The sequence below is a fragment of the Leucoraja erinacea genome, chromosome 8 (genome assembly GCF_028641065.1).
Source record: "Leucoraja erinacea ecotype New England chromosome 8, Leri_hhj_1, whole genome shotgun sequence".
In the NCBI taxonomy this organism is placed as follows: Eukaryota; Metazoa; Chordata; class Chondrichthyes; order Rajiformes; family Rajidae; genus Leucoraja; species Leucoraja erinaceus.
In genome coordinates, this window is record NC_073384.1 from 37,673,024 (window position 1) to 37,700,604 (window position 27,581).

General features: G+C 46.4%; 1 protein-coding gene and 1 long non-coding RNA gene across 2 annotated transcripts in view; both read left to right on the forward strand.

The window, feature by feature from the left end:
• The first annotated feature begins 6,227 nt into the window (after window positions 1-6,227).
• LOC129699571 (zinc finger protein 292-like) overlaps window positions 6,228-27,581 on the forward strand; it is a 136,071-nt gene continuing 114,717 nt past the window's right edge. Inside the window, exon 1 of the mRNA XM_055639495.1 lies at window positions 6,228-6,409. Coding sequence (XP_055495470.1) covers window positions 6,236-6,409 — 174 coding nt within the window. The 5' untranslated portion in view covers window positions 6,228-6,235. The remainder of the gene's footprint in view (window positions 6,410-27,581) is intronic.
• On the forward strand, window positions 7,539-20,512 carry LOC129699572 (uncharacterized). The gene is made up of 2 exons (XR_008723882.1): window positions 7,539-12,838; window positions 20,148-20,512. It is a non-coding gene; the product is annotated as an uncharacterized LOC129699572 (long non-coding RNA).

Genomic DNA, 27,581 nt, shown 5'->3' on the forward strand with positions numbered 1-27,581 from the left:
CTCCTCACCCCTCTCCCATCCCTCTCTCCCCCCCCACCCCCTTTCCCTCTCTCTACCCCACCCCCTACCTACCCCTCTCTCCCCCCCCACACCCTTCCCCTATCCCTCTGTCCCTCTTCCATCACTCCCGCTACCCCTCTCCTCCTCCCTCCCCACTCTTTCCCCTCTTCCCCCCCCACCCCTCTCCCCATCCCCCCTCCCCCAAAGCTCTCTCCCCATCCCCACCCCCTACCCCGCTCTCCTTTCCTTCCCAAATCTATCCCGTTTCCTCCTCCCTCCCTCCCCCTCTCTTCTCCCCCCCCCCCCCCCCCCGCAAACGCCGTGGGGAAACAGACCATAGAGGGAGTACAGAGAAGGCTCAACAGACTGATTCCTGGGATGTCAGGACTTTCAAATGAAGAAAGACTGGATAGACTTGGCTTGTACTCGCTAGATTTTAGAAGATTGAGGGGGGATCTTATAGAAACTTACAAAATTCTTAAGGGGTTGGACAGGCTAGATGCAGGAAGATTGTTCCAGATGTTGGGGAAGTCCAGAACAAGCGGGACACAGTTTAAGGATAAGGGGGAAATCCTTTAGTACTGAGATGAGGGAAACATTTTTCACACAGATAGTGGTGAGTCTCTGGAACTCTCTGCCACAGAAGGTAGTGGAGGCCAGTTCATTGGCTATATTTAAGAGGGAGTTAGATGTGGCCCTTGTGGCTAAAGGGATCAGGGGGTATGGAGAGGGGGGGAGCTGTGAGGAGGATGCTAGGAGACTGCAAGGTGACTTGGATAGGCTGGGTGAGTGGGCAAATGTTTGGCAGATGCAGTATAATGTGGATAAATGTGATGTTATCCATTTTGGTGACAAAAACGGGAAAGCAGACTATTATCTAAATGGTGGCCGATTGGGAAAGGGGAGATGCAGCGAGACCTGGGTTTCATGGTACACCAGTCATTGAAGGTAGGCATGCAGGTGCAGCAGGCAGTAAAGAAAGCGAATGGTATGTTAGCTTTCATTGCAAAAGGATTTGAGTATAGGAGCAGGGAGGTTCTACTGCAGTTGTACAGGGTCTTGGTGAGACCACACCTGGAGTATTGCGTACAGTTTTGCTCTCCAAATCTGAGGAATGACATTATTGCCATAGAGGGAGTGCAGAGAAGGTTCACCAGATTGATTCCTGGGATGTCAGGACTGTCTTATGAAGAAAGACTGGATAGACTTGGTTTATACTCTCTAGAATTTAAGAGACTGAGAGGGGATCTTATAGAAACTTACAAAATTCTTAAGGGGTTGGACAGGCTAGATGCAGGAAGATTGTTCCCGATGTTAGGGAAGTCCAGGACAAGGGGTCACAGCTTAAGGATAAGGGGGAAATCCTTTAAAACCGAGATGAGAAGAACTTTTTTCAAACAGAGAGTGGTGAATCTCTGGAACTCTCTGCCACAGAGAGTAATTGAGGCCAGTTCATTGGCTATATTTAAGAGGGAGTTAGATGTGGCCCTTGTGGCCAAGGGGATCAGAGGGTATGGAGAGAAGGCAGGTACGGGATACTGAGTTGGATGATCAGCCATGATCATATTGAATGGCGGTGCAGGCTCGAAGGGCCGAATGGCCGACTCCTGCACCTAATTTCTATGTTTCTATGTTTCTATCAGCCGTGATCATATTGAATGGAGAATGGTGCAGGCTCGAAGGGCCGAATGGCCTACTACTGCACTTAATTTCTATGTTTCTATGTGTCCCTCTCCTCACCCCTCTCCCTCTGCCACCCATCTCTCTCTCTCTCCCACCCCCGTTCCCTCTCTACCACCACCCCCCCCTCTCTCCTACCCCCACCCCCTTCCCCCCCTCTACCCCTCTTCTACCACTCCCGCTACCCCTCTACCCCTCCCTCCCTCCCCACTCTTCCACTTCTCTCCCACTCTCTCCTCCCCCTCCCTCCTCACCCCTCTCCCATCCCTCTCTCCTCCCCCACCCGCTTCCCTCTCTACCCCCACCCCCTACCTTCTCTCCCCCCACACCCTTCCCCTATCCCTCTGTCCCTCTCCCATCACTCCCGCTACCCCTCTCCTCCTCCCTCCCCACTCTTTCCCCTCTTTCCCCCCCACCCCTCTCCCCACCCCCCCATCCCCCATCCCCCAAAGCTCTCTCCCCATCCCTCACCCCCTACCCCGCTCTCCTTTTCTTCCCAAATCTATCCCGTTTCCTCCTCCTCCCTCCCCTCTTCTCACCCCCCCCCGCAAACGCCGTTGGGGAAACAGACCATAGAGGGAGTACAGAGAAGGCTCAACAGACTGATTCCTGGGATGTCAGGACTTTCAAATGAAGAAAGACTGGATAGACTTGGCTTGTACTCGCTAGATTTTAAAAGATTGAGGAGGGATCTTATAGAAACTTACAAAATTCTTAAGGGTTTGGACAGGCTAGATGCAGGAAGATTGTTCCAGATGTTGGGGAAGTCCAGAACAGGAGGTCACAGTTTAAGGATAAGGGGGAAATCCTTTATGACCGAGATGAGAAAAACATTTTTCACACAGAGAGTGGTGAATCTCTGGAATTCTCTGCCACAGAAGGTAGTTGAGGCTAGTTCATTGGCTATATTTAAGAGGGAGTTAGATGTGGCCCTTGTGGCTAAAGGGATCAGGGGTTATGGAGAGAAGGCAGGTACAGGATACTGAGTTGGATGATCATCCATGATCATATTGAATGGTGGTGCAGGCTCGAAGGGCCGAATGGCCTACTCCTGCACTTAATTTCTATGTTTCCCTCTCTTCATCCCTCTCCCTCTCCTCACCCCTCTCCCTCTCCTCACCCCTCTCCCTCACCCCCCTTCCCTCTCTACCCCACCCCCTTCCCTCTTTCCACCCGCCCCCTTCTCCCTACCCCCTCTCCTCCTCACTGTACCTCCCCACTCTTTCCCGTCTCTCCCTCCACCCCCCTCTCCCCCTCCTCCCTCCCTCCCCATCCCCCCCTCCCCCACATCTCTCTCCCAATCCCCCTCTCTCACCCCCTTCCCCGCTCTCTTTTCCCTCCAAAATCTGTCATGTTTCCTCCGCCTCCTCTCCCCTCCCTCCCCTCTTCTCACCCCCCCCCCCCCCCCCCCCCCCTTCCCCCACCTGTGAGTTTGGGGGGGTGGTTAATTTGAGCGTGATGCCGCATCCCCTACTCCCCCCCCCCCCGCAAACGCTGTTGGGGAAACAGACCCAATGGGTCTGCACTTGGTCTAGTATATATATAAAACTCAAATCCGTCCGTCCGCCTGCAGTACGGATCTCTTCCTGCCTTTTGATTCGTTGACGGCTGCTCCTTCCTCAGCTTCCAACACACTTGTGCACACTTCGAAACAATGTTGCAAGACAGGAACACTGAACTTTTCACTGCTGCAGCAGGCAGGGATTTTTTTTTAAAGAGGCAGGGCAGTGCTGGAATCTTACTTTTGAGAACGGCTTCAGTTCCATTGGAGGAGACGGGTGCATGGTGGAATATTGGGTTGGGGGATCACACCATTGGGGGAGCAGACCCAACGGGTCTGCACTTGGTCTAGTATAATATTAAAACTCTGTGTGTGTCTGGCTGGCTGGCTGTGTGTGTTTCTGACTTGTGGCTGCCAGCCTTTGATTCGTTGCTACGCCAACACCCGACCCACAAACGCCCTGATGTTTTCCATTTCGGTAGATATTTCACTTTTCATTCCAAGTATCCACTCCTCATTAAATTTTGTCGTGTTTATGTACACATGTTTAATGCAATCCTTCTCCCCCCCCCCCCCCCCCACTCACTCATTTTGTCGCCTCCTGCTGGCCAGCGACCATAACGGCTGCCGGCGCCCGCATCTCGCCTCAAAGACACCATTTAAAAACAACTGCACTGCAGATTCCTGAGCCGCTTGAGTTGGAGGACCACGTCTCCCGTGGGGGCTACGGGTAGGGAACGGCTGCGTTGGGGGGAGCAGACCCAACGGGTCTGCACTTGGTCTAGTAATAGAATAGCATCCGGTAGGCGGCGCGACTCTGGTCAGCAGCGGCCTCTGCAGCCTGTCCGCGTTTTTATTATTTTTTGTCTATGTTTATATGTAGTTTTTGTTATTTTATGTTGGGGTGTGTGTGGGGGGGTGGGGGAGGGGGGGGAAACTTTTAAATTTCTCCCTGCACTGGAGACCCGACCTTTTTCGTCGGGTCTCAGTTGTTGTTGAGGCCGCAACGAGGAGCGGCCTCCAACAGGAAGAAGCCGGGGACTCAGGTGCCGACTCACCGTCAACGTCGCGGGGCTGGCCGAGTCCGGAGCGGGTGGAGCGGTGGAGGAGCGCTGCTGCTGCTGCTGCTGCTGCTGCTGCTACCGGAGAGTCGGAGGCTCCAACGGCAGGTCTGTGGACGGCGGCACCGGGAGCCCGCGGCTCCCTGGAGGGAGACCGCTTTTCAGGGCTCCTGCAACGGCGACTTCTCCCGCCCGAGTTGCGGGGTCGAAGAGCTCCTGGAGCGGGGCCTTACAGCACCGCCCCGCGCGGCTTGGAATGGCCGCGGGACACTGCGAGCGCACGCCGGGGACTCCAACATCAAGACCCGGTGTGCGACCTCGCACCACCCGGCGTGGCTTTAATGGCCGCGGGACAATTGCCATCGCCAGCCGGGGGCTTTGACTTTGACTCTGACATCGGGGGGGGGGAGAGTGCAGTGGAGAGATAAGTTTTTTTTTTTGGCCTTCCATCACAGCTATGTGATGGATGTTTATGTAAAATGTAAATTATGTTGTGTCTGGGGTCTATTTGTGTGTAATGTATGGCTGCAGAAACGGCATTTCATTTGGACCTCCAGGGGTCCAAATGACAATTAAATAGACTATTGACTATTGACTATTGAATAATATTAAAGTTCTGATCTTGAGAATATTACATTTTTGAATTTTCAAGGCAGTCTGGGTGTTTATTACTATTTATGTCACAACGGTCAATTTTGTAATTAGCTACAATTAGGTAACTAATTATATGCTTTAATTTGCTGTGGTGTGGCGGCGCCTAACGGCAGCGGCTCGACTGCAGTCCGTCTGTCTTTTTTTTAATTTTTGTCTCATTAAATGTATGTGTTGATTCTAGTTTTTATTATTTTTTAGCTGTGTATATGTGAGGGATGGGTGTGGTGGAGGAAACCTATCTCTTCACTGTACGTGGACCTGACTTTTTCCCTGTCGTGTCTCCGATGTCGTTGGGCCTAACATCATGGAGCTGGTGATATGAACTGAAGATATGAAAGTGAATTAGGTGTCAAATTAAACTTATTTTTATGCTTTATCTGATGGGATAAATTACAGGCTTGATTTTTAAAATCTCAACATTTTGTAACATTCCTACTCAATGCGTGAGACAGACGGTGGCAGCCCTGATGTGTAGTCCTGATGGGTACACATTGCTCCCGATGTTGGGGAAATCCAGGACAAGGGGTCAGCTTAAGGATAAGGGGGAAATCCTTTAAAACCGAGATGAGAAGAACTTTTATCACACAGAGTGGTGAATCTCTGGAACTCTCTGCCACAGAGGGTAGTCGAGGCCAGTTCATTGGCTATATTTAAGAGGGAGTTAGATGTGGCCCTTGTGGCTAAGGGGATCAGGGGGTATGGAGAGAAGGCAGGTACGGGGTACTGAGTTGGATGATCAGCCATGATCATATTGAATGGCGGTGCAGGCTCGAAGGGCCGAATGGCCTACTCCTGCACCTAATTTCTATGTACTACAGATACTGGTTTACACCGTAGACACAAAATGCTGATGCAACTCAGCGGGTCAGGTAGCATCTCTGGAGAGAGGGAATGGATATTTCTTCAAATATCTCGTCAGGTATTTAGTTTGACGCTAAATGTACAACGCTGGGCCATTTCCAACACGTTCCGATTCTTGCTGTAACATTCCGCCCACATGTTACCCCCGGTCCGAACCAGGCCCGGGAGTGAAGTCGCGATCCTCGAGGCCACGTGCCTGAGCCTGAGCCCGCGCGCGCCCGCCCCCTCACGTGACACCGCCCCCTTTTTATGGCGGCACATCGCAGTCGCGCGGGCTCCGAGCCAATCAGAGCGGCGCCGTCGCCAACAGCGTTACGCCGCCTCACGTTACGCGCGGTGCCGAGGGTGGGGGGGGGGGGAGGGGGGGGGGTAAAGATAGGGTTGGGGGGGGGGGGGGGGGGGGGGGGGGGGGTGGTGGTAGTAGTAGTTATAGTAGGAGTAGGCCTGGAGGAGGGAGGGGAAGGGACGGGGGGTGGGGATGGGATGGGGGAGGGCGAGTTCCGGGCATGAGCACAGCGGAAAGATGGCGGGTGCCGAGGTTGAGGCGGACGTGAGGAAGCTGATGGGCAACCTGCGGCAGCTGGGCAACGAGCTGCGGGAGCTCGGCGTGTCCGTGCAGTCGTCCGGGGATTACTGCCAGCGCTTCTGCCAGGTGAATGGCTGGGGCGGGCGGGAGGGAGGGAGGGTGGGGAGGAGGGCCTTGGTGCCTTTAATTAGCGGAGCCTCCCTCCTGCTGTATAAATATGTGTGGTGGTGGCGGGTTAGCGGCTCTAGCCATCGCCGCGCTCTTTGTTAATTGCGGCGGATCGCGGGTTTATTATTTTAACCACCCGGGGCCTCCTCCAGAATTCGAGCTTTGTTTTTCTTTCCTTTCATTCTTCTCTTCCGAAAAACATATTTTGCGGCGCTGGCTGCGCAATCCCTTAATAATAAAAGAAGGCGGCTGCGAGCCGGAGATGGTAAATAGAGAGAGGGGGGGTAGGGATTGGCGCTCGACATCAAGCTACAGCTGACTATTAGCTGGGGTACCAAGGCGTCCCCACATCTCTAGCTGCCCCCCGACTTGTCCCACTTCCCTCCAGTGTGTGTTTTCCTGAAACATCTCGTGTAAAATGTGACAAGAGAAAGATGATCTTGGGTTTCTCGGTAACATTAAAATATCGATCTCTAACCCTCCCCCTCCTCTCTGATTTGTTTGCAAATCCGAAACGAGCTTTAGATGCTTTATTTCGGTCGTTCGGGCATGTATGAACTGTCTTGTGGTTCAGTAGCCCAAGTTTTGGAGAGAGTAAAGTTTATGTTTAACATCGAGTCGCTTCTGCATTTTCAGTGGAAGTTGCAACTTGAGGCCTTGGGAAGTCCGTACTTTCGAGAGTTTACAATGAAAATGATCAGATAACCGAACAGATAAAGACATTGATTTAATAACACCTACGTTTTAATGGGAAAACAAAAATAATTGCAAATGCTGGAAATCCGATTTTTATAAAAACGAAAAATGCTGAGAGGCAACATCCACGAAGAAAGAAAGAGACAAGATACCGAGTTTAAGTGTAGGAAAGAACTGCAGATACTTATTTAAATCGAAGGTAGACACACAATGCTGGAGTAACTCAGCGGACCAGGCAGCATCTCTGGAGAGAAGGAATGGATGACGTTTCTGGTCTGAAGAAGGGTCTCGACACGAAACGTCACCCATTCCTTCTCTCCAGCATTTCGTAGTCTAAGTTTCAGGTCAACTACGCTACATGACTGCTGACAATTCTGAAGAAGGGTAATTGACCTGAAACATTAACTCTGTACGCTCCACAGTTGTTGAGTGATCGAGTATTTTTTTTGCTTTTTCTGTTTTTATTTCACTTTCTAATTGTGATGCTGCGTTTACATTTTTAGTTTAGTCAGTGTGCTTTACAGTGAGCATTGGGCTGAGTTTGTTGTCATTGACTTGGGCAGTCTCTTGAGAATGACTTGTTTCCACAGTCTCTTGAGATTGACTTCTGGGTTCTGGGGCAGCCGATGAGGAATAGGCAGCCCCCTCCCTCCTCAGATGCACAATGGATGTCTGACAGGATTGCAGGATGGGTCGTTTGTGAGATAGTGGGTTCTCACTATTTGCACCAGGTTTCAAGTGCTCCTGTTGCATAGCCTTGAATATATTTTAAGAGTTTGAGCACTGATTCAAACCCTTTATTCTGTTCATCTGGTAATCTGTTGCCATAACATATTGTAATAGTATCTGTCGAGCATGTAAACAACATGGTCTGCCCAATGTAGCTGCTTGAGAGTAACCAGGATGGATGTTCACTAATGCAAAATGTGAAAACAAATATTTATATTGAGCAACAGATAGAGCCTTTTAATGTGGTACAGCCAAACTACGTTACCTATCAATATGAGAATGCAGCGTAGTGGCTAGCCAGCTGTTTGTGCAGGTACTTAACTTAAAAAAAAAAGTTTAAGTAAGTAAGTTTATTGGCCAAGTATTCACATATAAGGAATTTGCCTTGGTGCTCCGCCCACAAGTAACAACATGACATACAGTGACAGTTACGAATGACTCAGAAAACGCTAAACATTAATGATAAAACACCATTGATCAAGCATGTGAACCAACAAAATACCAGATCAAAGGGAGGCTACAGATTTTGCAATGTAAATAATGCAATGTAATAATGCAATGTAAATAATGTGTAATGAAACATAATTTGTTGGTTGTGCAGAATGTTAATCTTGTCCTTGAGAGATAATGAATTTTTAAATGATTTGTACAAAGAAGTGTCGGATGATTTGTACATGTTTTATTATTGGGTTATTTTTAGAGCACTTCTGGTCTATACATTATGTAATCAGTTGATCAATGGATACATTTCCTTGCAGAACTATTTGATAAATTATAGCCATCTAACAAATGGCTTTAGTGCATTTTTGATTTCCATATTCCCTTGCGTATAGGTGTGACAGCTGGTGCCATCATTTATCTTATTTACTTTGTTATTCAAACAGATTTTATTTATGAGACAAAAAGCAATCTGCCAACATTTGATGCAGGAAGAGTGATAAGATTATTTTTTGCTTTGGCTGTATTGCAGTTTTGTTCAGGCTATAATGTATTATATTATCCTATGCAACTATAGTGCCAATCATGAGGATGGTCTGGTTACTTGTAGGCTTTGAGGCAAAGTAAAGGGACTGTCCCACTTAGGCGACCACTGGTGACTAGGCTGTCGCCTGCATGATTGTGAGTAGTCTCCTCAGACGTCCAAAGAGTCGCCGTTGGAATTTGAAATGTTCAAAACTTTTCAGCGACTGTGGGCTTGTCGTAGCTTGTCTTCTCCTGATGTAGGTTGTCGTAGATTATCGCCAAGGTGGAGTAGGTTGTCGCCAGGATGACGTAGATTGTCGCCGATGCTGACTTCGGTGAATTCCATTGTCGTAGTCGCCTAAAAAGCGTGTAAGTGGGACAGGCCCATTAGTTCAGTCGCCGTTTTTTTGGCGACCTGCTACGACTATGACAGTCTCCTAAAAAATCGCCTGGTGGGACAGGCCCTTAAGGAATGAAAAATAAAATCTCCAAAACAGGAAGAAAATCCCTTGTAATGAATAAATGTCAGAATTTTGTCTGATATAATCAAAGATCTACTTTTTTTTTAAATAGAATTGTGAAACCAAGCCCCCAAGCTATCATTAAAAATCTTTGGATGCTCAATGACATTCGATATATTCAGTCGTTGCAACAAAAGGTTGTGATGCTGTCTTCCTGTCAAATGTAATGTGATTATCTTAATTTTATTCTGTTGTATTTACTTCCTAATGATTGAATCAGTTTCAGTGGTAAAAGGAAACGTAAACATTTATGTGAGTAAGCAATTTATTGCACAAAATGAAAGCAGTGCCACGGCTTTGCTTTTGCTTTGGAGAGTATTATCCAAGATTGTTTTTGTGCCATCAATTTAGTTTATGTTGCCATATTTTTGTACATCAACAAGGTTCTGTGATTTTTTTCTTCTTCTTTTTTTCCATAAAATGTTATTTCCCATATATTATAAATAACTGAAAATAAGTTTTACTTTCTAAATGTCTCAATTTCTTTAGCAATGCTGTTTTGGTTGAAGATATAATCAGTGCAGATGATATGCTGCCTTGCAATTTGCTGGTTATTTAATGGATATTTCTGTAAGCATTTGCTTGTTCTGAAACTTAATTTGCCTCTATCAAATTAATCAAGGATGCATTTGTATAGCTATACACCAAATGAAGTTTCCTCCATCCTTGCAGAGATGAATGGCATGTACATTTACCTTTATTAGTAATCCTCTCAGGGCTAGATAGTTTTTAATACAGATAATGGACTAGCTTTTAATGGTGATTAATTTACTACATGCATTGGTAGTGGTGATTCATTTGCTACTTGCAATGGTTGTTGCACTTGAAACACAGGTCTTTCATGTAGAACAAATGTGGCCAATCTTCAAGGCTAAGAATTAAAACAAAACCATCATAAAATGGCTACAGTCTCTCAAGACTGACATATGCAGTTTCACACCTGGTAAAGTGATGTAGAAAATGTGTATGTTGTGATATTGAGCATTGTTATCAAATGTTTTCATTTTAACTTTGGACTGTATGTTTTCGGCTAATTTGGCACTTAATGGACTAATAACGTTCAAAATAGACTTAAATAAAATGTTGCACCCTTGTTGATGGTCTGCATAGTGTGGATTTATTATAGACCCATTGAATATGATTATAGCTTGCATTGTGTACAGACATAAAATGCAAGAACTCATCAATGTCTGTGGATAACCACATTTGAATGCTTTATAGTTCTACATGATTGGCTTGAGTGAGGTCAAAATGGTAATGTACAGTGATTGTGGTTGCTTGCTATATTTATCTTGACATGGTAAAAACCATAAATAGACACAAAGTACTTCCGTTTTGGGTCGGGACCCTTCACACTGAAAGTAGGGGGTGGAGGTGAAAAGCTGATGACGAGAAAAGACGAGGACCAATCAGGGCTGGCAACAAATGACCTTAGGCAGGGTGGAGCCCTGGTTGGGCCATTGTTGGCTATGGAAGGTGTGATCTAAAGAGGGATACAATGTGGTGAACTGTGGGTCTGGTTAAATAACTAGGATGGAGGAACATCAGTCTGAAGAAGAGTCTTGACCCGAAACGTCGCCTATTCCTTCATCCCATAGATCCTGCCTCACCCGCTGAGTTTCTCCAGCATTTTTGTCTACCTAGGATGGAGGAACAGGACAAGAGAGGAGTGTTAATAGGAGTTACTTAAAATTAGAGAATTCAATGTTCAGATCGCTAGGTTGTAACCTGCCCGAGCGAAATATACGATGCTGTTCTTCCAATTTGTGTGTGGCCTCACTGGCAATGGAAGAGGCTCGGGACAGACAGGTCAGAAAAGGAAGTGGAATTGAAATGGATGGTAACCAGGAGATCTTGATGGCCTCAGTGGACACAGTGCAAGTGTTCAGTGAAATGGTCGCCAAGTCTGCGTTTGATCTAGCTGACCTACACCATGATTAAATCCATGTTATCTTTTCAGACAACATGTTATCATGTTGGTTGAGGATCACAGCAAGGATGGATTTCCTGTGGGATAACGTGAGAGGTACTCGTATGAAGGACAGAGCTGCAGTTGAGGAGTTTTTCCCTCATTGTTCCTTCCAGCCAGTGCTGATTGCCTGTCCTTCCTTTAAATGTACTATCACTGCCTTTTCTATCCATCATTTGCTCTTTAGGTCACAAATGTCATGTTTGATATTGGTCTTTAGGTGCCTGTAGTGCTATTTCTCGCCTGTAGTGCTGTTTCTCATCCACTGCCAGGTAAAACCAATGAGAATTACTTCGAATTTTTGTGCCAGATTTTAGAGATAAAGAGATATCCGACCATTCGGCCGACCAAGTCCGCAGCGACCAGCGATCACCCAGTATACTAGCACTATCCCACACACTTGGGACAAGTTCCCCTACATTGTACACTTTCTGTTCAGAATGTACTTCCTTTATGCTAGTCTGTACATTTCTCTACAGTTGCAAAGTAACCAATACTATATGATGAGTGTTACTTCATTGATTCTTGATATTTGGCTGTCTCTTTGTCATTAGTATCTTGAACTTGGCTTCCCAAATAGTACAAGAAAGTAAGTAAATTGATGCATTGCTTTAGGGTGGAATGCCAGATATTTCTGCAGGCAATGTTAACCTCCTTTGCCTGCTAGCTAATGGAACTGGATTCTGGTTTGTGACTTGATGGAAAACGTAATTAAATCCTGTATCTAGACCTCTCTATTGAAATGTTTTCACAGTTGAGCTCCTTTTGAACTGAACAGCTTTGTAAATTCTAACCAACTGATTAGTTTATTTTATAAATGAGGCATGTTGCACTCTGAACAAATAGCATTTCATTTGTATTCAGATGTTGCAATGGGGCCAAGAATTTGGGGTCTAATTTTCTCATTTAGAGTTGTAAGTCCCAAATCGAATGTGGGTTTATGTCGTCTTGTTTTCAAACTGTCAATCAATTTTTGTTTAGCAGAAAGCAGTTATATGGTGGGTGATGAAGGAATCTTCGTTCTCTGTTGGATAATGTAATAATGTCATTAAGCCTCACAGTATGTTTCGTGCAAAATATCTTCTTGGATTTTGCTGGGTTTGGCTAGCAGATCCATGTGGAAATGAAGCATTTTAAGTGCTGGCGCGTTTGTGCGTGCTTGACTGGAAGTCTGAACTTTCAGGCAATCTCTTTATTTATAGTGGAGATTTGTGAAAGAGATTATGTTGCAATTTTGTTTAAATTTTAATTGTTTTCAGATTGATTTTCTAGTTTAAAAAGTAAAGATGTTTTTGAATAGAATATAAACTCTTAAACATTGACACTTTTGGCAGATGACAAAGCCATATCTGTGGCTTTGCTGTAAAAAAAAAATCAGGAGCTTCAGGGGTGGAGCTCTTTCTGGTTTGACTGGGTCTTATTTACATTCCAAGGAACCTCAGCACCATGCCAAGCCTCTACTCTTGCATTACCTCAACCAACAAGATTACCTTTTAAAATGTGGGCATTGTAAGTGTATGGTAACAGCTGGGTTTGGCAATGATTGTGGGCAGTGGACGTCACAATACTGAAGGTCCATGTGGAATTTACAGTGTGTAAGAAGGAAATGCAGATGCTGGTGTAGACTGAAGATAGACACAAAAAGCTGGAGTAACTCCGCGGGACAGGCAGCATCTCTGGAGAGAAGGAATGGGTGATGTTTCGGGTCAATACCTTTCTTCAGTCTAATAAAGGTTCTCGACCCAAAATTCCACCCAATCCTTCTCTCCAGAAATGCTGCCCGTTCCGCTGAGTTACTCCAGCATTTTGTGTCTATCGTGGAATTTAGTGTTTGCAATAAACTCTGCATGAATACAATTGCCATTTCAGATAATTTTAGATTTTTGACACCTCTTGAAGTGTTGTATAGTTGGAGATACCTTACCGTATACTAGTTGATTTAAATTGTCTTTGCTTCCTTTATTAGGCAGAATAGATAATGTTCCTCCAATGATGAGAAGGATATAGAAAGTTTGAAAACTGATACTCGTTGATTTTTTATATTTAATAATAAAGGCACTGTATTATTATCTTTTTAACTAACCTTTGCAGCTGGATATGAGCAATCACTCCATTTGTTCCACACCTCATCATTGTGTCTGTTTCCATAAATAATCTATTGAAAATAAACATTTTGTAATTGAGCTAAATTATGTTTAGATGAATGAATCATTTGTCATGCTTGAGAGAATGTGATTTTGGAAATACTGATCTTCATCTACTTCATTGTGTCAGCGTGTTCTGTATAAACAGTATGCATTTTGCACAATGTAATTTTATATCTATTGCCAAAAACTGTATTGGTTTTGTGACTAACCCTTCATAACACTTCTGCTGCAATGAGATTATCTGCTTTGTGTGTTTACAAAGCTGAACAGTGTTCTGTTGTCTTAATGTTTATTCACCATACCTTAATTATTTTTGTTCAATTAAGTTTTACATGCATAGTCATTTATGAATACCTAATTAGCCTGTTCACAAGCCAAGTACTTGAAGCCTTCTCTGGAATATTTAGCAGTTCATTCAAGTGTATGCTGTGTTCACAGTGTATCCTAAATGTACAATCACAGAGTGGTAAAATGTTGGAAAATCCTTAAAGTTTGAAATCAATTAGGTATTTTGGTAAATGTCAGGAGATTTTATCATTTATGTCTGAAGACAAGGATGTGTATTCATGGACTGTATCTGTTATGCTCAATGGAAAATGTATAGCGGGTGTGCATGTTAAGGTCACTGGGTCATAGGGCTTGACGCACGGAGCCGCACAATCCATCTGGAGGACAAAATGTTAAATTTTTGCGCTGTAAAAAATTGTGGAAGTCGGGGTAAGCGTGAGAGACATGTACTAAACTTCAGAATTCCAAAAGTGAAGCGAAATGAAGGTAAAGAGGAGCGAGAGCTGAAGGGACAACAACAGCTAAAGTGCTTGGCGAACATTGGCCGTGCAGATATCGGAATTGAAAATATTGGGAATTATCGCGTTTGCTCACTGCATTTCATCAACAGTAAGGCATTATTTGTGGTTTTTCTTGATTCCTTTGGTATCTAAAAAGTCTCAGAAGTGATAAATCTTGCTGTAAATTTATGCTTCAGAGGCGTTTTTTTGTATGTAAAAACCCACTTGAGAACCATGGGCGATTTTAAAATTTTACAGCCAGATTTATCACTTCTGAAACTTTTTAGATGCTGAAGGAATCAAGAAAAAACACAAATAATGCCTTAGTTGATGAAATGCAGTGAGCAAAAGGCCAATGTTCGTCAAGCACTCTGGCCGTTCAAGTCAAGTCAAGTTTATTTGTCACATACACATGTCGAGATGTGCAGTGAAATGAAAGTGGCAATGCTCGCGGACTTTTGTGCAAAAGACAAACACCAAAACAACCAAACAAATTATAAACACAATCATAACACACATATTCTTTTACATAATAAATAATGGAAGGAAAAACGTTCTGTAGAGTTAGTCCCTGTTGTTGTCCCTTCAGCTCTCGCTTCTATCTACCGTCATTTCTCCTCACTTTTGGAAATCTGAAGTAGGCTAAATGTTTCTCACGCTTATCCCGATTTCCATAATTATTTACAGCCAAAAATTTACAATTTTGGCGGGTTTTAACGGGCCCGCTACGCTAGAAACAATGGTCAGTGCTCACCTGCAGTTCATCGCGTGTACTCCACTTGGCGCAGCTTAGCAACAGTACGGGTCATGGGTCGTGACCTGACTGCCGTGAAACCTCCCTATAAACCCTTGGGTAATGTAAAGAGCCATAAGACTGACTCGCAGGATTTTTGCACGAAAGAAACTTGAAATTGTTAATTGAGGGGGATTTCATTGAGGTGGTTGTATATGCAATTCTAAATAGTAGTGCAAGAATATTTTAAAGGAGTTTAAGCTTATCTCAAAAATTAAAGTGGGCTTGTCCAAGTAGCCTTTCATATCAACATATGTGAACATCAGGGAATTTCTTGACTGCTCAGCATGTACATGAGTTGTTCTGTGGTAAAACTAATTGGAAACAAACCAGGGATGCAGTGCATTTGAATTTGCAAATTGGATATGATGCCACAATAAAGGTTATTTATAGAATAAGGCATCATGGTCCTGAGGGAGATGTATTAACATGATAGGCGGTTGGTTAACTGATAGGAAACCGTATGAAGAAATGGGTTGCAAAATGAAAACTAGTGACTTCAGATTCAGATTCAATCTTTATTGTCATTGTGCAGTGTACAGTACAGAGACAACGAAATGCAGTTAGCATCTCACCCAGAAGAGCGAACACAGAATAATGGAACAGTAAAATATATATATGTACATACAGTAGCAGTTGTGCAATTTTCTGCTGGAAGGAGTGTCGGGGGGGGGGTGACTGGCAATCACCAAGGTGCAGAGTTAAGTTGTGCAACAGCCGCAGGAAAGAAGCTGGTCCTGAACCTGCTGGTCCGGCAATGGAGAGACCTGTAGCGCTTCCCGGATGGGAGGAGGGTAAACACTCTGTGGCTGGAGTGAGAGCAGTCCTTGACGATGCTGCGCTTGCTCTGGACAGACTTAATGGAGGGGAGTGAGGAACCGGTGATGCGTTGGGCAGTTTTCACCACGCTCTGCAGTGCTTTCCAGTCGGAGACAGAGCAGTTGCCATACCATACTGTGATACAGTTGGTTAGGATGCTCTCGATAGTGCAGCGGTAGAAGTTCACCAGAATCTGAGGAGACAGATGGACCTTGTTTAGTCTCCTCAGGAAGAAGAGATGCGGGTGAGCCTTCTTGACCAGTGTTGAGGTATTGTGGGTCCAAGAGAGGTCATCAGAGATGTTGACCCCCAGAAACCTGAAGCTGGAAACACGTTTCACCTCCGTCCCGTTAATATGGATGGGGGTGTGCGTGCCACCCCTAGACCTTCTGTAGCCCACAATGAGCTCCGTGGTCTTCTTGGAGTTGTTGTCAGTGCACCATGCTGCTAGGGGCTGGACCTCCTCCCTATAGGCCATCATTGTCGCTGATGAAGCCAATCACCGTTGTATCATATGCATACTTGATGATGGTGTTAGTACCATGTACAGGTGTGCAGTCGTAGGTGAAGAGGGAGTAGAGGAGGAGGCTCAGCACACAGCCCTGTGGAACGCCAGTGTTCAGGGTGAGGGATGAAGAGGTGTGGTTGTCTCACCGAACAGTCTAGGGTCTGTTAGTTAGAAAGTCCAGTATCCAGTTGCAGAGGGAGGGGTCGATGCCCAGGTCGCTGAGTTTGGAGATCAGTTTTGAGGGGATAATGGTGTTAAATACTGAGCTATAGTCGATGAACAGCATTTTCATGTAGGTGTCTCTGTTGTCTAGGTGGGAGAGGGCGGAGTGAAGTGCCGTTGAGATGGCATCCTCCGTACTCCTGTTCTTGCGGTAGGCGAACTGATAGGGGTCCCGTGTGGGAGGTAGGCAGCCCTTGAGGTGTGCCAGGACCAGCCTCTCGAAGCACTTGGTGATGATGGGAGTAAGTGCAACTGGGCGGAAGTCGTTGAGGCTCGCCGCAGTGGAGTGTTTTGGCACTGGCACGATGGAGGTGGTTTTAAGGCACGTGGGGACAACTGCTTGGGCAAGTGACAGGTTGAAGATGTCAGCCCAGACGTCTGTCAGCTGCGCAGCACAGGCCCTGAGGACGTGCCCGGGGATGCCGTCAGGGCCAGCAGCCTTTTGTGCATTAATCCTGCTCAGTGCTGCATACACGTCGATGGGGGTGAGTGTGAGGGGTTGGTGATCAGCAGGGAGCACAGCCTTGATGGCCATCTCTTGATTGTCCCTGTCAAAGCGGCCATAAAAGTGGTTAAGCTCCTCAAGGAAGGAGGCGTCGCAGAATGTGGTGTTGGTGGATCTATAGTCCGTGATGGCCTGGATGCCTTGCCACATGCGTCGGGGGTCAGAGTTGTTATTGAAGTGCTCCTCAATCCTTAGCTTGTAGCTATGCTTGGCCTTCTTGATGCCCCACTTCAGGTTAGCCCTGGATGAACTGTAGGCTCGAGCATCGCCTGACCTGAAAGCGGTGTCCCGTGCTTTCAGCAGTAGCCTGACCTCGCTGGTCATCCATGGCCTCTGATTCGGGAATGTGTTAATCCGTTTGAGGGAGGTGACACTGTTGATGGTGGAGTTGATAAATTCCAAAACAGAGGATGTATAAGAGTCAATGTCCGTGTGGGAGTCAATGTTGGCCTGAACTGCAAACATATTCCAGTCAGTGTTTCCAAAACGCTGCTGAAGTGTGGAGTGCACAAATACCAATGTTTGGGCCTCTGTTATTTACAATTTACATTTGTGACTTGACTGAAATGATTGAATCTGACATGATTGAAATACAAGTAACGTTCAAAGTCTGTAGCGGCTTTTAAACAGGTTAAGTAAATGGATATAAAGTGCATAGAGAACACAATGAGCGATCCTTTTTACTAGGAAGAATGGAAATTCTTCTATGGAAGATAATGCCCAGAGAACTCGGGGTGTCGTATAAAAAAGACAAAATTTGCAAGTAATTAATGACAGGGAGAATATTATAATGAAAACAAGGATGTCTTATTACAGCTTTGCAGGAGATTAGTGAGGTCACAGCTGGAGTTGTGGGTACCATTTTGGTGTATTTATCCAGGAAAGAATAATTACCATGGCAGAGCACAATATATTCAGGAAGGATAGCTTTAATGTTGAACAGGATGGAAACAGACCCTTGGGTTCACTTGAGTCCACAAACACTTATCAAGTAACCATTACACTAATTTAAAATTAATTACAATTTATTCTTGTATTCCCTTCAATTCTATGCCCCAGATTGTATGATTTGCCTACACACAAGGGTCAATTTACCGGTTCAACTGGCTACCAGGCTACCTATTTTTGGCACATGGGAGGAAATGGGATTACCAGGGGGAAAAGCATGTAATTGTGGGGAGACTGTGCAAAATCTGCATAAAAAGCCCCGGACAGGATTGAACCCAGGTTAATGGAGCTTTGATGCTGAAGTTCTATTAGGTACACCACTAGAATAGAATAGAATGCCATTTTTTGTCATTCAAACAGACATGGTTCGAATGAAATTATGCTCCTGCAGTCATAACATTAAAAAAAAACCAAGACACACAATGAACACAATTTACCTAAACATCCATCACAGTGAATCTCCAAACACCTCCTCACTGTGATGGAAGGCAAAAATCTTGTCTCTTCCCTGGTCTTTATTCTTCTCCTGCAGTCTAGCAGTCCAACTGCTGCGTCGAGGCAACCGGGGCTCCCGATGTTAAAGCCCCCGGCGAGCGATGGTAAGTCCCGCGGCCGTTAAACCCACGCCGGGCGATGTAAGGCCCCCCTCCGGGTCGTTTTAACCCTGCAATTCGGGCGGGAGAAGTTGCCGTTGCGGGAGATCCGAAAACGATCTCCTACCAGGGGCCTGCGAGTTCCCGATGTTACCGTCCACAGGGCCTGCAGCCGGAGCCTCCGAAGCTCCGAAGTCGGGTCGCAGCCGCTCGCCACCACAGCGCTCCACGCTCCGAAGTCGACCAGCCCCGCGATATCCCCCTATGTTCACTTAAGGAAAGTTGAAGTGCCCTGGGCCTATACATTCTTTTTTTTTAGAAGAATGAAAGCTGATTGAAATGTAGAGGACTATAGAGGCTTGACTGAATATGTTTAGGAAAGAACTGCAGATGCTGGTTCAAATCGAAGGTAGACTCAAAATGCTGGAGTGACTGCGGGGCAGGCAGCATCTTTGAAGAGAAGGAATGTGTGATGTTTCGGGTCGAGACCCTTCTTCGGTCTGAGAAGGGTCTCGACCCGAAACGTCACCCATTCTCTTCAGAGATGCTGCTTGTTACTCCAGCATTTTGTGTCTACCTTTGACTGAAGAAGTTGTTTCTCTGCTGCGCGGAGGGGGGGGGGGGGGGGGGGGGGGGGGGGGGGTGGGTTCTGGAGGTAGTCAATTCTGTGTGATCCTTTATTGTGAGATTAAATGGAGTTAAAGGGGAATTTCTTCAAATTTTAAATATTTAAAATTCAACACCACAGAACTGCGGATCCTTCATCATGAATATGTTAAAGCTGAACGTCAGTGGTATGATTGTTAAGTGTGCAGACGACACAAAAATCAATGTTGTTCATAGCGAGGGGGATAGTCTAGGAATACTTGATAATACTGATCAATTGACCCTTCCATGCTCCTTATACACTCATGACTGTGCAACCAAATATCGATCTAGCTCAATTAACAAATTCGCAGAGGACACCAATGTAGTGGGCTGGATATCAAACAATGAGACAGAGTATAGGAAGGAGATTAAGAACCTCACAACCTGGTGCCAATGCAACAATCATTCCCTCAGTGGCAGCAGCGCAAAGGAGATTGTGATCGACTTCAGGAAATGAAGCTGTACACACACTATTGGTACATTGGTGGTGCCTGAATAGAAATGGTTGAAAGCTTCAACTTCTTAGGAATAAATATCTCCAGCAATTTGTCCAGGACTAGCCACATCACAGCAATGGCCAAGAAAGCACACCAACGCCTCTACTTCCATGTCCCCAGCATCCCTCACAAACTTCTACAGATGTGTCATAGAAAACATTTTATTGGGATGTAACACAGCATGATGCAACACAGTAAGGTCCATCCATGAGAGTTGTCGCCCAGACCATCATGCAAACCAACCCTTCCATTAACTCAATCAACTTCAGGCTGCCTAGGCAAGATCACCAGCATAATCAAGGATCAGTCTCACCCTTTATTCTTCTCATTCTTCTCCCCTTTCCCATCAGGCAAGAGGCACAGAAGTATGGAAATGCATGCCTCCAGATTCGGGGACAATTTCTTCAGGCAACGGAGCCATCCGCTTACCAATTAGACAGTGGTCCTGATCTCCCACCTACCTCATCAGAGACCTTTGAATTGTCTAATTGGAATTGACTGGACTTTATGTTACGCTATCAACAACCTGAGAGCGGTCCTGAGCTACTATCTACCTCATTGGAGACTCTCAGAATATTTTTAATCGGACCTTACTGGACTTTATCTTGCACTAAACGTTATTCTCTTTATCATGTATCTGTACACTGTGGATGGCTCAATTATAATCATGTATAATCTTTCCGCTGACTGGTATGCAATAAAATCTTTTCACTATACCTCGCTACACGTGACCATAAACTAAACTATACAAAACAACACGTGATTTGTGTCACGCCCCCCCCTTCCTCACGCCCCCCCCTTCCCCACCCCCCCCCCCCCCCCCCCCCTTCCCCACCCCCCCCCCCCCCCCCCTTCCCCCACCCCCCCCCCCCTTCCCCACGCCCCCCCCTTCCCCACCCCCCCCCCCTTCCCCACGCCCCCCCCTTCCCCACGCCCCCCCTTCCCCACGCCCCCCCCCTTCCCCCCCCCCTTCCCCCACCCCCCCCCCCCCCCCTTCCCCACGCCCCCCCCCCCCCCCACCCCTTCCCCCCCCCCCCCCCCTTCCCCACGCCCCCCCCCTTCCCCACGCCCCCCCCCTTTTCCCACGCACCCCCCCTTTCCCCACGCCCCCCCCCCCACGACTAATACTAAAACTACAATTTTACATGTACTGGATAAAAACATACTGAGCTAATTTGCTGGATTGTTAGCATCTGCACAAAACATTTTTGCAGGCAAATGTTGCCAGTGTTTTAAAACCCCACGCAAGGAAGTATGATTGAATAAATAGCACAAAATACTGTTGGAGCTTTCCTGTACTTAATTAGAATCGGCATACAAGTCTCGCTGCCAATGTAACACCTGGGTTCAAGAAAAAAGTTTACAGACAAGTACATGTACGTACTTTAAATATGTAAGGGCTAAGAAAAGATTTACAAACTCCTCTAAATGTGATTTGGGTATATGCCCTAGATATTTCAATTGACGGTCACCAAACAACACAAAGTGTAGGAATAGGGCATACCTCCTCCACCATTCAATAAGATCACATCAATAAGATCAATAAGATTTACTCAACGACACATTCCAGCAATGATCTGCTGATTCCAGAAATAAACTTTGTTCATCTCTGCCCTAAATGTACTCAGCACGACATACAGTAAACCATTAAGAATAAAACATTAAGAATGAAACATTATAGTCTAAACATGTGAATGAAATAAAATACCAGAGCAAAAGGAGGCTACAGCCTTTTGGCTACTGCTCGTGGGGAAAAAAGCTGTTTTTATGTCTGGCCGTGGCGGCTTTGACAGTCTGGAGTCGCTTTCCAAAGGGAAGTGCTTCAAAGAGTTTGTGGCCAGGGTGAGAGGGTCAGAGATGATCTTACCTGCTCATTTCCTGTCCCTAGCAGTGTACAGTTAGTCAATGGGGGGGGCGTTTGCAGCCAACAACCTTCTCAGCTGATCGAACGATTTGCTGCAGCCTCCGGATGTTGTGCTTGGTGGCTGAGCCAAACCAGACCATGATGGAGAAGGTGAGGACAGACTCTACGATGGCAGTATAGAATTGGACCATCATTGCCTCTGGCAGATCATGTTTCCTCAGCTGCCACAAAAAGTACATCCCCTGTTGCGCCTTTTTGACTGTGGAGTCGATGGTGGCCCCCCATTTAAGGTCCTTGGAGATGATGGTTCCAAGGAACTTAAAAGACTCCACATATGTGACTCTGGTGTTGATGGTGAGTAAGGTGAGGGGAGGGGGAGCTCTCCTAAAGTCTACTATCAATTCCACTGTCTTAAGAGCATTGAGCTCCAGGTTGTTATGAAGGCACCAGGATGCCAGCTGTGTCACTTCCTGTCTGTAGGCAGATTCCTCCCCACCCCCAGCTACGCCTGCCTCTTTGTCGGGTACGTTGAACAATTCTTGTTCAATACGTACCAGGGCCCCATCCCCGACCTCTACCTCCGTTACATTGACGACTGCTTTGGGGCCACCTCCTGCACCCACACACAACTGACTGACTTCATCCACTTCACCACCAACTTCCATCCGGCACTCCAATACACCTGGACCATTTCCAACACTTCCCTACCATTCCTTGACCTCACCATCTCCATCGCAGGGGTCAAACTTCTGACCGACATACACTACAAACCAACTGACTCACATGGCTATCTGGACTACACGTCCCCCCACCCTGCCCCCTGTAAAGACTCCATCTCCTACTCCCAATTCCTCCACCTACGCCGCATCTGCTCCCAGGATGAGACGTTCCACACCAGGGCATCGGAAATGGCCTCGTTCTTCAGGGAACGGGGATTCCCCTCCGCCACCATAGATGAGGCTTGCACCAGGGTCTCATCCATACCCCACAACACTGCTCTCTCTCCCATCCCCGCACTCGCAACAAGGGCAGAGTCCCCCTATTCCTAACCTTTCACCCCACCAGCCGGCAAATACAACAAATAATCCTCCACCATTTCCGCCACCTCCAACGTGACCCCACCACTCGCCACATCTTCCCATCTCCCCCCATGTCTACCTTCCGCAAAGACCGCTCCCTCCGCAACTCCCTTGTCAATTCTTCCCTTCCCTCCCGTACCACCCCCTCCCCGGGCACTTTCCGTTGCAACTGCAAGAAATGCAACACCTGTCCCTTTACCTCCCCCCTCGACTCCATTCAAGGACCCAAGCAGTCGTTCCAGGTGCGACAAAGGTTCACCTGTATTTCCTCCAACCTCATCTACTGCATCCGCTGCTCTAGATGTCAGCTGATTTACATCAGGGAGACTAAGCGGAGGTTGGGCAATCGTTTCGCCGAACACCTCCGCTCAGTCCGCAATAATCTACCTGAACTCCCGGTGGCTCAGCACTTCAACTCCCCCTCCCATTCCCAATCCGACCTCTCTGTCCTGGGTCTCCTCCATTGCCAGAGTGAGCAACACCGGAAATTGGAGGAACAGCACCTCATATTCCACCTGGGTTGCTTGCGTCCGGATGGCATGAACGTTGAATTCTCCCAGTTTTGCTAGCCCTTGCTGTCTCCTCCCCTTCCTTAACCCTCAAGCTGTCTCCTCCCATCCCCCCACCCTCGGGCTCCTCCTCCTCCCTTTTTCCTTCCTTCTCCCCCCCACCCCCCATCAGTCTGAAGAAGGGTTTCAGCCCGAAACGTTGCCTATTTCCTTCGCTCCATAGATGCTGCTGCACCCGCTGCGTTTCTCCAGCATTTTTGTGAACTTCCAGTCCAATCAGGGTTGTGTTGTCCGCAAACTTGATAAGCTGGTCAGAGGACTCTGTGGAGGTGCAGTCGTTGGTGTAGAGAGAGTAAAGGAGAGGGAAAAGTACACAGCCTTGTGGTGCTCCTATGCTGAGGGTCTGCGGGTCTGAGATGTGCTTTCCCACTTCCTGACAGACAGGAGGCAGCATGTGAGGGTGGGAAAGCACATCTCAGACCCGCAGACCCTCAGCATAGGAGCACCGCACCTAGACCGCCAGGGGACCTATTCAAGGATTTTGTTTGTGGATTTTAGCTCTGCATTCAACACCATTGTGCCAAAGCTACCACACTCGAAACTCCCAGTTGACTGTGCCTGAACCCCTCTCTCAGTGTGCAGTCTGTCAGGAAGTTGGTGATCCACTGAGAGAGGGGTTCAGGCACAGTCATCTGGGAGAGTTTGTAGTGTGGTAGCTGTGGCACAATGGTGTTGAATGCAGAGCTAAAATCTACAAACAAAATCCTTGCATAGGTCCCCTGGCGGTCTAGGTGCTGGAGGATGAAGTGTAGGCCTAGGTTGAGTGCGACAGGCCTGTAGTTATTAAGACCAGTAATCCTTGTATTTTGGGGTACAGGGACAATAGTGGAGACTTTGAAGCAGACAGGGACAGTACAGGTTTGCAGGGACTGGTCGAAAATGTCTGTGTAGGGTGCCAGTTGTTCGGCCACCAGGAGCTTTAGGGTAGAGGGGGAAACATTGGAGATTTCCGGCTTTTCTGTCTTCTGAATAGCCTCTTCACCTCGTCAATTTCTATTGTTGGTGATGGAGAAGTGGCCAGACTGATGTTGGGCAGCAAGGAAGGGGTGGGTAGTGGACGAGGCCCAGTCTTTGCAGACTGGATTCAGGCTGTAAGTGGGTGTTAAGTAGTGATTGGGGAGGGGGGGAGGGGGTACCAGGATTATGTTTCTGTTTATTGAACCTGCAGTAGAACTCGTTCACGTCGTTGGTCAGCTGACGATTGGCCAAGGTTTCTTGTTGCTGGTGATTTCTTGCATGCCCTTCCAAACTGAAGAAGAGTCATTAGCTGAGAACTTGCTCCTCAACTTCTCAGAGTACCTTTCATGGCAGCTCTGATTCCTCTTCTCAGCTTGTATCTGGCCTGCCTGTATAGGTCTGCATCCCCCCTCCTGTAGGCCTCATCATCAGACTGGCAGGGTTGTCCGTGTTCTGCTGTAAACCAGGGCTTGTTGTTGTTTAACTAGACCTGAGTCCTAGTGGGAATGCAACTGTCCTAACAAAAGCTGACATATGATGTCACAGTATCTGTATATTCATCGAGGCTTGTGGTTGCTTCCCTGAACACATTCAAATCAGTGCAGTCAAAGCAGGACTGTAGGTTTTCAATGCCCTCGCTTGTCCACCTTTTCATTGTTCTGATCACAGGCTGAGCAGATTTTAGTTTCTGCCTGTAGGTTGGAATAAGGTGAACTATGCAATGATCAGAGAGACCCAGAGCCGCCTGGGGGAACAGAGCGATATGTGCTTTTGATTGAAGTTTAACAGTGATCGATTGTTTTCTCTCCTCTGGTGGGGCAGGTAACATGACTTCATGTCACGGTAACATGAATTGGTTACAAAAATCTCCAGAAATAGTTTTGAACTCTTTTTGTCCAAACTCTGCTGCTAATCCAGCTGTACTTTTAGTTGGGACTGGTAAAATCCTGTTGTATGGGGAGGTGTTTATTTTCCTCAATGTGCTGCATTTTCCAAAGGTATGCACCGTCACAGTATACAAGTTGAGGAACAATGTTGAGGTTTGAGAAATAGCGTGGATATAGGCCCTTCGGCCCACTGAGCCCACAACAACTATCGATCACCCATACACTAGTTCTATGTTCTCCAACTTTTGCATCCTACACACTAGGGACAATTTACAGAAGCCCATTAACTGACAAACCTGTATGCCTTTGGGAGGTGGGAGGAAACTGGAGCATCCGGTGAAAACCCGCGTGGTCACAGGGAGAACGTCCAAACTCCGCACAGACAGCATCCATAGTCAGGATTGATCCTGGTTCTCTGGCGCTGTGAGGCAGCAGCTCTGCCGCCTAGATGTGTTCCAATAATGCATTGTAACATTCAGTTCGAATTTAATAACATAACCGTTGCTGAGGTCCGTGTCAGCATGGATTTACAAAGGGGAAATCATGCTTCTCTAATCTTCCGGAATTTTTTGAGGATGTAACTAGGAAAATGGACAATTGAGAGCCAGTGGATGTAGCGTACCTGGGCTTTCAGAAAGCATTTGATAAGGTCCCACATAGGAGATTAGTGGGAAAAATTAAGGCACATGGTATTGGGGGTAGAGTGCTGACATGGATAGAAAATTGGTTGGCAGACAGGAAACAAACAGTAGAGATTAACGGGTCCCTTTCAGAATGGCAGGCAGTGACTAGTGGGGTACCGCAAGGCTCTGTGCTGGAACTGCAGCTATTTACAATATACATCAATGATTTAGATGAAGGGATTCAAAGTAACATTAGCAAATTTGCAGATGACACAAAGCTGGGTGGCAGTGAGAACAGTGAGGAGGATGCTATAAGAATGCAGGGTGACTTGGATAGGCTGGGTGAGTGGGCAGATGCAGTTTAATGTGGATAAATGTGAGGTGATCCACTTTGGTAGCAAAATCAGGAAGGCAGATTATTATCTAAATGGTGTCAAGTTGGGAAAAGGGGAAGTACAACGGGATCTGGGGTTCCTTGTCCATCAGTCAATGAAAGTAAGCATGCAGGTACAGCAGGCAGTGAAGAAAGCAAATGGCCTGTTGGCCTTCATAACAAGAGGAGTTGAGTATAGGAGCAAAGAGGTCCTTCTGCAGTTGTACAGGGTGCTAGTGAGACCACACCTGGAGTATTGTGTGCAGTTTTGCTCTCCAAATTTGAGGAAGGACATTCTTGCTATTGAAGGAATGCAGCGTTGCTTCACAAGGTTAATTCCCGGGATTGGGACATGTCATCTGCTGAGAGAATGGAGCGGCTGGGCTTGTATGCTCTGGAGTTTAGAAGGATGAGAGGGAATCTTATTGAAACACATAAGATTATGAAGGTTTTGGACATGCTAGAGGCAGGAAACGTGTTCCCGATGTTGGGGGAGTCCAGAACCAGGGGCCACAGTTTAAGAATAAGGGGTAAGCCATTTAGAACAGAGATGAGGAAACACTTTATCACACAGAGAGTTGTGAGTCTGTGGAATTCTCTGCCTCAGAGGGCGGTGGAGGCCGGTTCTTTCAAGAGAAAGCGAGATAGGGCTCTTAAAGATAGCGGAGTCAGGGGATATGGGAAGAAGGCAGGAATGGGGTACTGATTGTGGATGATCAGCCATGATCACATTGAATGGTGGTGCTGGCTCAAGGGGCGAATGGCCTACTCCTGCACCTATTGTCTATTGTCTATTGAGTTTGGAATTTTTTGGTCCATGGTACAAGGCTACTAAGTGTGCACAATGATTGTTGTTAATATCTGAAACACTACTGTAGTTGCTGCTGAGTTTGTTAATGCTGTGTCAATATCAAGCTATGCTATGACCAAAGTACCAAATTTATTATTAAACTCATCCATGGATGAAATCTAATCCCAAACTATCAAAGTTTTATTAAGTAGCATTGGAAATCACTATTGTCAAAAACACTAATACGAGGGGCAATAAATATAGTCTTGCCAGCATCTCCTACATTGGAGAACAATTTTCTATAAATGGGTAATCGGCTTACCTCCATTTTGTTTTGACTAATAATATTGATCATTTCTACTTTAAACCTTGAATATTTTTATTTGGATACATTTGTCCTATGCCCTTAATTGTATTGCTGCTAAAATTATCCCAGTAATATCCTGCATAATATAATTTGAGCATACACAAGCTTTTTAAAAGCAATAAATGCTTTGGAATGTAATTTAAGTATCCTATTGCTGCACAATTAATGATTGTAACTGGATATTATTTTTAGGCAGGTTGTCAGGCGGCTGAAGAAGGGTCTCAACCCGAAACGTCCCCCCCTTTTTCCCCATCTCAGTCATAAATGGCCTACCC